At 45.6% G+C, this 14,060-nt stretch overlaps 1 protein-coding gene across 2 annotated transcripts; it reads right to left on the reverse strand.

Annotated features, from left to right (window-relative positions):
• Positions 1-431: 431 nt before the first annotated feature.
• Positions 432-6,698, reverse strand: sts (steroid sulfatase (microsomal), isozyme S). 2 transcript variants are annotated; one of them, XM_020657827.3, is made up of 11 exons: positions 6,426-6,698; positions 5,943-5,980; positions 5,619-5,800; positions 5,361-5,482; positions 5,041-5,163; positions 4,541-4,952; positions 4,310-4,446; positions 3,274-3,411; positions 2,914-3,073; positions 2,571-2,692; positions 432-1,968 (listed from the first exon to the last, which is right to left on the reverse strand). In XM_020657827.3, exons 3-11 carry the CDS (start codon positions 5,780-5,782, stop codon positions 1,463-1,465), a joined length of 1,884 nt encoding a protein of 627 aa, XP_020513483.2. In that variant the 5' UTR covers positions 5,783-5,800; positions 5,943-5,980; positions 6,426-6,698; the 3' UTR covers positions 432-1,462. The 2 variants fall into 2 exon arrangements, with proteins under 2 accessions (XP_020513483.2, XP_020513484.2); XM_020657828.3 differs by lacking the exon at positions 5,943-5,980.
• Positions 6,699-14,060: the final 7,362 nt, after the last annotated feature.

The following is a 14,060-nucleotide window of genomic DNA, read 5'->3' on the forward strand; positions in this document are numbered from 1 at the left end:
AGAAGACCTTTGTTCTCTTTACTACACAGGGAAGACTTTGACTTTCTGCAGCTCTAAATGAGTCCGCATGCCTCCAAAATCTGATCAGGGCCTCATTTCCCAGAAGCTTCTCCGGCTAAGACGAGCAAACAATCAGTCTTGGATCTGGAAGTGTTTCCTACCAGCATCAAAACTAAAGACAACATGAATGTTAGGAGGTTTACTGAAGACAATCTTTAAAAAAAAAAAACACATCTGAATGTTTTTACTGTATCTCTAGTTTGTAGGAGAAATGTCAGCTCCGTTTAGAGGTTTAACTTTAGGATTGCACACAGAGGAATGTCTCAAACGTGCTGCCACTGCTGATCATTTAAACTCTACGTTTGGTCATTTATCTCCAAAAAGAAATCTATCCGACAGCAGCACAGATTCATTCACGTAAGAACTGGAGGTCAGTGTGCAGATTTCTTTTTTTCTTTATTTCACATTTTCTACACAAAAGAGATTTTTTGCGATACAATCAGAATCCAAGAAACACATCCTCTCTTCTCAAGAAAATGTGCGCTCAAACAGGCTGTTTGGAGATTTTCCCTGCATGACATCACAAAGGGAAGCAGACTTACAGCTGTTGCTCAGTTGGTAGAGTCGGCCGTAGCAGCCTCTACCATCAGGGTGTGAATGTGTCGGTGTGTCTTCTTCAGTAACTCTTTCTGTTCAGCAGAGAGGACGTGAGGTCACATACCGAGGGATAAGAAGTGTTCTATGAGAGATACTTCATTACATCATTTATCCTAACATCACATTAGCACTGTAAACCTGTAAACCAGCTCTCCGATGTAAAAGCACAAACACACAGATGTCTCCTGCAGCGTCCCCCCCCCCCCGCCCGCTGCCGTTATGTAATCCCACCTGCTGCTTCTGCTAATGAGGCTCAATTAAGGCTTCCCCTTAAATTACAGTTTCCACCCGGGGCGAGAGATTCCTCTGCTTTTGTTTATTACTCGCTTAGTTTCGGCGCGTCTCGTCGGAAAATATTCTGCCCTGGCCGGCTGAAGGAGCAGCTTTATTACAGCAATTATTCAGCTGCTTAGACGTTCAAAGCATGCACACACACACACACACACACACACCTGCAGAGTGTGACGCCTCCGATGAGCACACAGAGGGATGTGTTTCAGTTTGATCACAAGTCCTATATAGACACAAAAAGAGAACAATCATGTCGTCTTGGGTTTTATTGAGCGTCACAAACTAATGTGGAGTCTAAACTCAGGAGGTCTAAACCTGCTCATGAACCAGCTCACATGGCTCCTGATTCTGGCTTTGATAATCTCGTGGATATGGCGTCTGATTTCTGACTCTAATGACATGATTGTAAAATTAGCTCTGAACATTTATCCTACAGCTGAAAACCAGGCAGAACATTTCTTCTCCAAATCAGAGTGTGAAAGTCTCATGAGTCACAAGATGAGTGTTTTTTGTTTTACCACGAGAACTCCATCCCCTCCTCCTCTTCCTCCTCCTCGTCCTCCTCGTCCTCCTCGTCCTCCTCGTCCTCTTCGTCCTCCTCGTCCTCTTCGTCCTCCTCGTCCTCTTCGTCCTCCTCTTCCTCGTCCTCCTCTTCCTCCTCCTCGTCCTCTTCCTCCTCCTGACACTGACAGAGCTGAGAGAACGTGGAGCAGCAGGGCTGCATCCAGGGTCTCCACAGCACGTCCCCTGCAGATATCTGGTTCTCCCCGGGCGTCACCGACCTCCGATGCGCCTCGGCGGCCTCGTTCATCACAGCCAGGACGGAGCTGAAGGCGGGCTCGGCGTCGGGAGTCAGCGGCGTGGTCTCCGACGGGTCCCTGGAGAGATCGAAGAGCAGCGGGGGATCGTGGTAGGTCACGTAGTCCGGCTCGCAGAAGCAGAGGTGCGTGTGGTGGCACGCCGTCTCGTTCTCAGGGTAGAAGTTTGGTGTGAAGAAAAAGGCTTTCCACACTGAGCTACCTGCAGAGAAAACAAAGGTTAATGACCTTTCATGCACGGAGCAGTCGGCTCGAAAACAGGCTGTAATGGCTGCAACATCTGGGTGCTACTTCTGCTAACAAAAGCATGCATTAAATCGTGCTAAGAGGTCAAAGGTCACTGAAGTGGGTCCAGTCCACAGGGACCGTTGTTAGTCATCATCACAGTTCCTCTTATAATCTAGCTGAGAACGCTGCAAGGAGCCTCATTCGTCAACAGAGCTGTCAATCATGACGTTACATCCCGTCTCTTTTTTTTACACTAATCAACTCATTAAAACACTGAACACTTCATTCAGAATGACAGGTAACCATGACGACAGAGTATTATTTAGTTGACGTGTATTTTAACATCCTGGTTCGACCCCATGTCCCTGTCTGTTATCATAGAGGAGGCGGGGTTTATGACCTATACTGCAGCCAGCCAGCAGGGGGAGCGCTAAAGGGGGCTTTTTCTCCGTCCATGTTAGGCCACTCCCCCTTTTCTGCAAGGTCAAATGATGTAAGAAGAACTACCTGAGCCTGTCAGGGACAAAAACACCAACTTCTATTGGACGTTTGTCCCAAAAGTTAAGATGGACTCACTGTTTTGAGGATGCCATCTGAGTGCGTTCAGGTATCTGCTGCAGTAATGGAACAGAAACTCGTGGTCTGATCTGTCCGTCTTCCCCTGCAGCAACGGCATGAGGTCACGACCGTCGACCTCCCTGCACACGAGCCGAGGACAAGAAGCGACAGTGAGGCTCAAAACATTTCCATCATCTCTTTAAACCTCCCGTTTTTCATTTTCAAACACGTTTCCTGCGGCTCTGAGTCGCTCTGAGAGTCACTCCAGCTCTCTTTTTGAAAACTGTGACCCAGATTTCAGACTTCACTCGTTTTGACTGACGTGTTGAAGGAGCGCTGTCTCGCCGCGCTGCGTCCTCACCTGTCCTCGGGGACCGACGCTCCGCTCAGCCGCACCACCGTCGGAAACACGTCCATGTTGCTGGTGGGCTCGTCGACCACCCTGCCGCCCGGGATCATCCCCGGCCAACGCACGATCCCCGGCACCCGGATGCCTCCCTCCCAGCTGGTGGACTTCCCCGCTGCTCGGCGGGAAGAGAAGAAGAGAGTCTCAGAACAGACAGGCCGCTCGCCGAGATAAAAGGTCAGAGCTGTCAGTCATCTGTTCAAAACTCAGAGTGCTCTTTGAATCAGGACCAAACACAGAAGCAGCCACATTTCATCTCCATCTACTCGGAGTAGTTTTGGAGAGAGAGCATCAGTTTTCACCACCGTGCTGTACCTTTGTAAATCCCGTTCCAGCCTCGGTGCACCTCTCCTCGTGCAGAGATCTCCTCCAGGTGAGCTCCCTGATCGGAGGTCAGGTACACCAGAGTGTGTTCTCTCAGTCTGAGTCTGTCCAGAGTCTGCATGAGCTCGCCTGATAAAACACACAAAGACAGAGAGCTTCATCTGACATTGCATTTCTGTTTTTAAAAACAAACAAATGCTTTAATTTGGTTTTCCACCTTTAAGAGACAACAGAAATGTTCCCACTGTGCAGCTCTTTGGAGTGGAAAAGGATAATCCAGCTGCTGTGAGACGAGTAAAAAGTATCTTTGAACAAGCGCGCTGCTTTCCTCACATGCACCTGACGCTGCTTGAACTTTTCAAGCGGACGCAGGTCAGTGAAATGTTAGCATACATAATCGTCTCCGCACGTCGCTGCAGCTGCAGACCGAGAGCGTCAGGTAAAAACAAAAAGAGAGCGAGCAAACGAATGAGAGGAAAGACGGAAACATTGGGAGAGACAAAAGGAAATGGGATTATTCCCCCTCCTCCTTTGTGCTCTTACAATCGTCCTCAAGCTGAAATAATTGGAGTAATTACACGTTCATTAGGAAAATAAGCCCATTGAGAGCTCGTGTTGTTTGCAGGCTGTCCTTGAGACTGAACAGCAATTAGAGAGAGAGAGAGAGCGAGCGAGGGAGAGAGAGAGACCTATTTCAAATGATATCAACAGAACCTCATCATCATAATGAAGGACCAGCTGATGTTACAGCAGCCTACACAAGAAATATGACGGTGACTCTTTTCTAGAAGAAGATTTGCAGCTGGATTTCTGGAGCAGATTTTTGTCCGTCGGTCTGAGAGACAGGAAGAGGAAAGAGGAAGAGGACTTTCCTTATCCGTGTCACAATGCTCGACGGTCAAACCTCCTCTGGCAGCCCTGCAGCGTTCCGCCCCACTGAAGGCTTACAGGCCAATCAGAACGTTGGCGTTGAGACACATCATTATAAAACTAGAAAAGATCCTAAAACTGAAGTGTGCAGACTGACCGACGCTCCAGTCCACCTCGTGGACGGCGTCCCCGTAGATGCCGTGTTGGCTGCTCCCTCTGAAGCGTGCAGAAGCGAACATGGCCGTGTGCACCTGGATGAAAGAGAAGAACAGCAGGAACGGCGTCTCAGCGTTCCTGCAGAAACACACAACACACAGAGCAAACACGAGTTCAGGATTCCACCTGCAGCTTTTCTCAAAGTTTACTCATGGTCATCGGTGAGCTGTACCTCTCCATGAAGTCCACGGCCTCGCGCGTCATCCTCTGCGTCAGGTTTTCAGACACAAACGGCTGCTCTATGACTCTGTGCTCCCTCATCAGGATGCAGTTGAAGTACGGCATGAGCGTGATGAACCCTGCGAGCAGTCCTGCAGCCAGCAGCAGCAGAACCAGCAGAGCCAGGATCAGCCTTCTGCGGACGACGATGAGGCCGCAGTAATGGAGGAAAACTGAGGTGAGGAAGACGATGAGCAGCGTCCTGTAGGGCAGATATTTGTGGAACTGGAACACGGTGCCGTGTCCGGGCTGGCAGTCCCGCAGGTTGGTCAAAGGGATGCCGAAGAAATAGTTGAAGCCGTGCACGCTGGGGTGGTGGCAGTGATCGTCGCTGCTGTAACAGTTCAGTCCCAGGTGCCATTTTCCTGCAACAAAACAAAAAAAAGCGAGAGAGAGAGAAGATGAAACACAACAGGAGGAAAGTTTGAGCTATGGGAAACGTCAGCAGCGTACCGATTAGCGCCGTGTCATAGCCGCGTTGTTTAGCGATCTTTGCAAAGGTGATCTCTGTGCTGGGGAGACCTCCGGGCGCTGTGTTCAGTATGAAGACCTGGTTTCTCCCACTCCCATAAATCCCTGGAACAGAAGCATGGAGATAAAGAAGCACAGAGCAGGTCAGGGCAAACTAAAGCGCCTGCAACGATCTTGTCTCTTCAGGATGTTTCCTTCCAGTTAAATAACGGAGTCGGCGAACAGATGGCGTCCCTGCAGGTCCAGATCTGTTTACAGTGTCCGCCTGCAGACCAACATTCAGCCCCGCGTCCCTCACTGACCTGATCTTATCGGGTAGCGCCCGGTGAGGAATGCGGCCCTGCTGGGGGTGCAGAGGCTGGCTGCAGCGATGTGATGAGTCAGCTTCACCCCTTCCTCCGCCAGCTGGTCGATATGGGGGGTCCTGGGATCACAGTTCATTATCAGTCACAGGACAAGGACATGTGCAGGCTGATGTGAATTATCTTCCTAAACTCACAGATATCAAACTTTGACCTCAGCCAACCCCGACACAGAGAACATTGTTTTTCTTTTTTCACCTCAGAGTTTTATTTCCGTAGCAGCCCAGGTCGCCGATCCCGAGGTCGTCCACCATCATGAGGACAAAATTCGGCCTCCTGCTCTCGTGCAGGGACTCAACGCTCCCCTCCACGAGAAGCAGCAGCAGCAGCAGCACGGAGGACGTCAAACATGCCCGCTTCATGTTGTCGAGGTCGGATCACTGGAGGGACAGATCACAGCACATTGTAGAAACACCCACAGCAGCCAAAAGACTCCGGTAAAAGTAGGCGGGTTATGATGGAAGAGTACAGCCAATTAGAAACCAGAGGAGTTACATCACTGCTGCAGCTTGAACACTTTACCTGACACACTTTATAGACTGTGGAGAGGTTTCTGAACTCTGGACAGGAGACAAATTAACAGATACTGTTAATGTAGGCCTATATTAACAGAGATAGGCCTACAGTGTATTTTAACAACAAATATTTTCAGAGGTGGTACACAGTTTGAAAAGTTTGAGAAACACTGGAATACACCATATGCACATTCAGGAATATTTTGGTGAACATGTTGCAGATTTAAAACCTGAAATGTCAAATGTTCACATCACAATGTTGATATTTTTGATGAAATTCTGCAACCTTTCACTGCAGTTACAGGAATTACTCTGAGTATATTTATGATGAAGATGCTTTGTGACGTATTTCCGTCATGCAGGTGTTCAGACACCTGTGACATAACTCCATCTTTAACATTGACGCAGCAGTTGAATCCCTCACAGACTGAATGTCTTTAAAAAACATTCACAGCAGTGTCCGTGTTAAAGGGCAGTAAATCACTTTTACCTTGTTCACGTGTTCACCTTCAGTTCCAGCTTCTCACCTGGCCAAAATCAACCACATTCAAAACTGTCCGGACTCTGAGCCCGGGGCGGAACTTAGCGGACCAAGAAGTCACAGCAACACTTCCGGTTCGGAGTTTCAAAACAAAACTCTCAGAAAAATATTTTAGCCTTTAAATGCAAATGATGAACCGTGTAAGACTGAAGCCAAAAGCTCTCCTATAAGGACTCAACCTCAACTTGTAACATCCTGCAGAAGAAAAACCGGAAATTAATTAAACTTGTCATTTGTTGAATTGCACGTTAAAAAAGATAGATTCTCAAAATGAGGAGCGTATAAATCTCCTTGTTCTCTTTCTCTCCTGACTTTTACGACTCGTTCTGAAAGCTGGTGCATTTTTTTATTGTTTGACGATAAAAATAAGCCTTATAATACATTAGGCTAGTGGATAGAGCACGCCCCATGTATCGCCCCAGGCAGGCGACCCGGGTCCAAATCTGACCTGTTGCTCCTTTCCCACTCTCTCTCTGTCTCTCTCTCCCTGATTTCAGACTCTATCCTGTGGCCATCTCTACAATAAAAGCACCAAAAGCCGAAAAACAAATCTTTAAAAAAAAAGCCTGATAGAAATGTTATCATGCAATGTTCCATATGTAACACAAATATGTGCTTTAACACATTACTGTTAATGGTCTGGTTGTTTGCACATCGTGTTCCTGCAGCGTTCTCTGCAATTACTCCACCACTTCTAAATGTACTGAAGAGGAGAAATAAGGAGACTTCATGCGTTGTTACTTTAAAATGTGTTTTGGCTTCCATTTGCTTTCACTTGAATCATTAAAGGATTATAGAATCATTTCTCCTGGGCTTTTATGGTGTGATAGACTTCTGCACAACCCCTCACACAGCTCTCATAAAAGGTACAGAAAGTAATTTCTCTAATTCATGGTCACAGGCACATACGGCCTGGACAGGTTTTCAGTCTGCATGAATGGAAACGTCCTCGCTATTCAAGCCCCTTTTCAGAATCATTTAGACGCCTTTATTTCTGCAGCTGGAGGAGGTGTGGAGAAATACTGGCATCTGTTGTTTCACTCCAACATTACACGATCCAGACCTGAGGATGGGATTTAGGGGTCTGGGGGGGGCTGCAGGGATCTGGGGGGGGCTGCTGCAGGGACAGTGAGGAATTGATTTAACAGTCTGATCATTTGAACAATCATGAGGAAAGGAGGATGCATTTCACTTTCCAGGACAAAACCATCTCCTGGGATTCAATCTAACCAAACAAAAACAGATTTATTAAATGCATTCATGATAAAAAAAACAACAACAAAACATGAAAACTGAAAGTCCCATGATGTCAATAACTAATCAGACCTAATTGGGTTTTTATGTAACCAGGCTGTAAACATGTTGATATCTGCTGTAAAAAAAAAGGCTTTTTCTGAATGGGTGTGTATGTGACTTCCGGGTCTCTTGGAGCCGGCCTCTAGTGGACACTCGAGGAACTGCAGGATTTTGCACTTCTGCGTTTTTTCTTTTTTCAACACCAGAGAAAAACTAAACCAAACTACATTTAAAAAAACGAGCATTTTAAAATGTTCGAGCTTCGTTTCTTTATTTCAACAAATCTGCTTTTTAATGGAGTTATATCTGCATCATTTTTGTGCATCAAAATCACAGCTTAGTCGATTTTATTTAGGATTCAAAGCGCTGTAGTAGACGAGCAGACAGATGGACAAGCGCTTCACATCTGGCATCACGATGCATCAGTAATTAAACAAACCGGTGACTTTAATTAGGAAGTGAGTTTTGATGGAGGAAAACCCAGACTGAGAGAAAGGCTGAGATTTTTCAGACTTGTCAATCAGAGGTAGCCCCGCCCCCCAAAAAAGAAGAAGACAAATTAAGAAAATATAGGTTTTGTGTCAGTGAGAAGCTACAGGATGTAATCACCTCGACAACACATCGTCCACACTCGACTCAGCCGCTCTCCATCTGCAACAAATCACACAGGAAGCGTTGTCATGAGCAGTCCAGTCACATCCCTGCAGGTTAGTGCCCCCCCCCCCCACCCCCACCCCGCTAGACACGCCTCCTACAAACACGCTCTCCTGTCCCTGATTTCTGATGCATTAAAGCATTTTTCTTCTTTCAAGGCCTCTTCAAAGACGCTCTTCATTGTTAGTGCACGCTCACACAGAGGCTGCAGCGCGCAGGACTCCTGCAGGTTTCAGCTTCTTCAACACAAGAAGAAAGCTGAGAGAAGAGTCCGTCATCAGAAACACGGCAATCAGAGCGGTTTGTTGTGCAGCACTTTGATTCAAACAGCGCCGCGGGCAGCAGGGCGTGCAGGCGGACACGGCGTATGAAGTGATGCCAGGAATCTGTTCTACATTTGAAGTCCACTCATTCCTTGTATTCATGTGGTGTAAGAATTAAAGTCTGAAATGATTGGGAAGTTTATTCATCAGAGGGGAAAAACAAAATCCTCCAGTTGTACAAACGTGAAGCCATCAACGGGCGCTGACATACTGCACGTCTGGAGTCCGGGAATTAGAGATTGACTGGTGAAGCTGCAGTGCCGAAGTCCCGCCCCCTTTGTCTCACCTAAATTGGCAAAAGGTCAAAAGGTCTCTCAACAGAACACAACAGATTCTTGTGTCAGTTTCCCCTCACTGTTCCTCCTCTACTCTGATAATCCGCTGCACACAGCAACGCAGGAGCCTCATTGGTCAACAGAGCTGTCAATCATTGCCGATATATATTGATATATTTTATGTCATCAAATAAATAATCAAGACTAAACTTCTCAAAAAAATAAACAATTGGAAATAAATCAGCGTAAGAATTAAAAAACATGTTAGAGGATCATTTATGTGACTTGTCTTTTGATTTGATAGTTTGACCCATTAAAGGGGGCGGAGCTTAATACCTACACTGCAGCCAATCAGCAGGGGGAGCTTCAAATGTTTTGGCTTCACTGTCAAGGAGCTGTCATGCCGTCCATCTTTTTTTTTTAAGCTTGGATTCAAATAAAGAAGCTTCTTCACATTTCCTCTCGGTAAATTCTCTATAAGATGAAACTTAAGAAGAAGAATGAGTCTGAACAACATCTCTTTTGTCCCTTTTGTACCCGTCCTCTGTGGCGGTGAAAATAAGGAGAGAGCCTCGGGTTTAAGCTCTCTCCATTAACCACTTGGTTTTCCTTCAGAGCCTCACCTGTGGTCGAGCTTCGGTCACGGCTGCTGAACCGAGAGAACGAGGAAATCTTCAGAGCTTATTGTTGAACTGCTCCTCGGCAGTGTTAGGATATACCTGGATATGAACTCCTGTTATGAGCACCACTACCCAGAATCCTTAGGGCACCTTTGTTTGACCGCGTACAGCGAGAAACACACAAGAGGGGAGACCCTGAGGTGAATCAGAGACATGAACAGCCGCTCTGCTTGACCTGCTTCAAATGCTGCAGTGCTTTAACATGAGGTCTGAGGCTCAGCGTGTGCCCGAACACCTGAGGAGAACTTTGACCTTCAAACACGCTCCTCCAGGAGGGAACGCTGAGGCTGGAGCTTCACAATGCGAAAGTAAAAGGAGGAAAAATCTAAGTAGGAAACATTCATCCACGAGACAGGAAACAGTGTTTTAGTTTACCTGAGAGGAGCGACCTCACCTCGACAAAACATCCATCCTTTTGTTTCACATTCTCTCAACTCTCACAGATTTCTTTTAATTTAATTCAGAGTTGAAACAACAGACCGAATGAGGAGATGGACGACACAACAGCTGCAGAGAAGTGAAGCCAAAACATTTGAAGCTCTACCTGCTGTCATAAGCCCCGCCTCCTCCTCGTTAAAAGATGTTCTTTCTTCTGCAGCTTTTCAACAATGGTGGCGATCAATGCAGGAAATACGATGCTACCCAGCGGACCAATCACAGAGCTTGCAGCCTGCATCGTTTGGAAGAATATTTAAATTTTTGAGGATTTGCACGTCAGACTCTGCAGAAGTTTAAGATCTCTCAAACTCACTGCTGAATCACAAAGCTGGCGTGGATACTCTCCTGTGTCCTGGAAACCCAGATCTACTCCGTCTACTTTCATTAAAGTCGGATTTATCAGTGAATAAGCACAAGTGAGTATTATAATCACATGGAATCATTTTTTTTTTTTACAATAACAGTGATGTCTCCGTCCCGTAATGAGGCCTCTGGAGAAAAGCATCACGCTATCTTTTAAAAACATGTCTCCTCTAACTTCCCTCCTGCACACTCTCTGTATTGATCTGATTCTTTAATCATCATTGAGGGACTGATGAAGTGTCTTTATTATCTTTAATTTGCTTTTCACAGATTAGGAGTGATCACACATTCAGTTCTTGACTGAAGGACTCAAAAACAATATCAGATCTTTCGACTCTAACTGTTAAAAAGGTTCTTAAATTTTTCTTTCCAGGTATAAAACACCTTCAACAAGACCTTCTTCATTTAAATCTCTGATATAAATGAATTAAATGAATGAGTACTTCCTAACTCTTCTGGTTTCTGCCTTAAACTAAAAAACCAGTGTGATCCAATCATGCAGGTAAAAGTCAGAGTCAGACACCTGCTCGCTGTTACAGGATTTTATGCTTTTTATTCTTTGAATTCTCTGAGAGTAGAACAGTGACGTCCCTCTGTGGGGTAAATGTGAGGGTGCTGCAGAGTGACCAGCAGGGTGCACTGTTGTTACGTTAATCCCAGAGGGCTTTAAGAGCAGCATGCAGGAAATGCAAACAAAGTGCAATCTGTTTTTTAGTAAAAGATGCACGCAGCTTTAAGTTAAGAGTGAAGTGAACAAAGAGATGGTCTATTAACCATTCATAAACCTGATCTCCACCGTCACCACTACAGCAGATTTGCATTGTTTTACAACACATTGTAATGTTGCTTTATGTGCATTAACACTGATAACATGTATTATAAGTCCACTTTGTTTGATTGAAACACAGCTGGATCAGAAAACCAAATTTTAAAGGCGCGTTATGACCTTTTTTCTCTGACCCCTGGCGAGAAATCCAAACAGGTTCTGAGAGTTTTAGAGTCAAAATGAGGGGTTAAAAGGGGGGAACAACACAGCAGTTATGCAAAATGACTGAAATTAAAGTTCTGCCTTCAGTGTCAGCAGAGTCGAGGGGACAAACGTGATGCATGGGTTTGTTGTTTTGGAGTCTGAACAGCAGCAGATGGCTGATGCCTTTGATTTCCCTCACAGCGAAATCAAACACTCAATAAAAATCCATCTGCGATTATGAGACAGCTCAGATCAGAATGTGGCACCACTCGTACCAATATGTACATTTATACTGTACACAGTGAGTTTCAGGGTGAAATCACAGGCTTAAAGGGGGGGGGGGGGGGGTGCACACTTTTTTTTTCTCTCTCACGCTCTCACTCCGGGTCAGAGCCGTGAAAGGCGTCTGCAGCCTGCGGCAGTTTTGGGAGCGCTCGCTTGTACCCGCCTCTGACAGCAGAATGAGGGCAGAGCGTGCATGTGACAGCGGGGAGATGCAGTCAAATGTGCACGTGAGTCAATATGCAGCACTGCAGCAACACAACAAACCAAACACAGTAAGAGAAGAAAATAAAACAGATTTATTCAGAAGTGCAGGGCCTCATACAGAGAGTCTTACAAAGAAACACTCCTGCACAGAAAAGATCTAATGCATCTGAAAATATCTTTATTTTCACTCAGAAACAAAGGAAGTCTTCACAGCAGTTTGTCTCCTTTGATTGTGCTTCTATTTGCATTTAATTCACTCGTATTATGTGCATGTATTTGTTGATTGCAGAGATCAGAGCACACAGCCAGAGTGGCACTAATTAGACGGATGTTCACTCCTGGCATTTTGACCGGCTGCACATGTTGATTTGATTTTGAGCTGTGCAGAGGACGCGCAGAGGTTAGCGGCGTTCATTTGGAGGCTGCGTTCTCGGTCCAACATTGATGTGAGTAAAAAAAAGTCTGCACTCAATTTCCACAAACTGTAACCCCGAGCTTTACAGTGAAAGTGGAAATCCTGAAACACAGCAGCGACTGTGCAGCCGGGGGACATTTTTTAACTCGGAGACGTCGGCTGGAACTGAAGGGGCAAAGATTTATGATGCAGGAGCACAGATGTTCGAAGAGAAAAAAAAGTGATGCAGTCATTCCCTTGCAGTGATTGTTATTTATACAAGGATAGAAAATGGTGAAAATTATGCTGCAGGGAAGCAATTATATGAATATGCAATTTCCTAAAGGTCAAAAGTTCCACCTTGGACTTGGACAGACTTTCATTGTTTCCATGCATCTCTTGAATTCAGCATTTCTTGAGTTTTTCAAGGCTTGGTAGAGATTTAATCACTAGGTTGTTTTTCTAATTCTACCTCATTTTAAGCCTTGATTTAATGTCAACTAGAAAAGTGAAATGAGCTACCAAACTGTTTCTATACCAGGCTGTAAACATGTTTATTTCTGCTGTAAAGTTGGACATTTTAACATGGAGCTCTATGGGGACTGACTCACTGCAGGAGACAGACTCTAGTGGACACTGGAGGAACTGCAGTTTATGGAAATCATTCTGCTCAGGTCGCTGCTGACTGTCTGTGTTTATTGTATTTATGTTGTACAATAACACAGAACTATTTTCCTTCCTTTGAGATTCTGCACTACCTGCTGGACTCCTTCACCTCTTTGCTTTTATAAGATGATAAATAAATCTCACACCTCACTGATGTGTCATTTTTCTGCATCATGAGCTTGAATCTCTCCTAAAGACGGAGAAAAATATCTCCTGTTGACTCCCTCGCCCGCAGGCTGCACGGACGTGTAAATGGATGCTAACGCTCGGAGAAGAATTCCTTCTGCTGTGATTCATCTGCTGTGAAGACATGTTCAGTGTGCAGCACACCGCCTGAGGACAGGATCAGAACATATTAACACCTAATGGTGGAAAGAAATAACTCCATCATTTCCCTGAGCAGGGAGGGCGTGAAATGATGCTTCTGCAGCCGCACGCTGCAGCTTCATGCTTCATGTAAACTGTAAGTAATTCATGCTGCACGTAAACAGGATCTTAACACCATCGATTCTTCTCACAACAACATTTTTTTCTTTACGACAAGCTTTCAGCGCCTCAGAGAGCTTCAGGTGATCCGACAGGAGGTGTGAAGAGAATTTATGTTGCATCTGCGCTGCATTAAAATGTAATGATACGAGGTGTCTGCCCAAACACCTTTACTGTAAACTGTGAACAGTGCATGGAGAGTAAACAGCCTCCAGTGGGATCATAAATTCACTCTCAGTCTCAGGAGGATGTTTCCATGGCTGCTTATCAGACAGAGATGAGGGGGGAATGACATGAGAGGAAAAATGTTCAAATCTTTTAGGCATTTAAAACTCAGAAGACATGATTGGGTTGCAAAAGTCAATCTGTCATGTCATAGCTTTTCTAATGTGTCAGATTAAAACAAAGTGGCCATAGAGCTAAACAACAAACCCATGTGTAGCTCATGTTCCAGATTCATTCTGTCACCCTCGATATTTCCAACACTCTGCAGGATTTGTCTGATCCTCCAGCCCTCTTCTCCACCTCTACAGAAGACTCTCCAACATTT

This window comes from Labrus bergylta, chromosome 24, assembly GCF_963930695.1.
Source record: "Labrus bergylta chromosome 24, fLabBer1.1, whole genome shotgun sequence".
Classification (NCBI taxonomy): domain Eukaryota; kingdom Metazoa; phylum Chordata; class Actinopteri; order Labriformes; family Labridae; genus Labrus; species Labrus bergylta.

Coding starts and splice junctions, on each gene's coding strand:
- sts (XM_020657828.3), bottom strand. CDS start 5,782: ATGAAGCGGGCATGTTTGACGTCCTCCGTGCTGCTGCTGCTGCTGCTT. Junction 5,164..5,360: donor GCGCTACCCGATAAGATCAG/GTCAGTGAGGGA, acceptor CTTCTGTTCCAG/GGATTTATGGGAGTGGGAGA. Junction 1,969..2,570: donor CAGATGGCATCCTCAAAACA/GTGAGTCCATCT, acceptor TTTTCTCTGCAG/GTAGCTCAGTGTGGAAAGCC.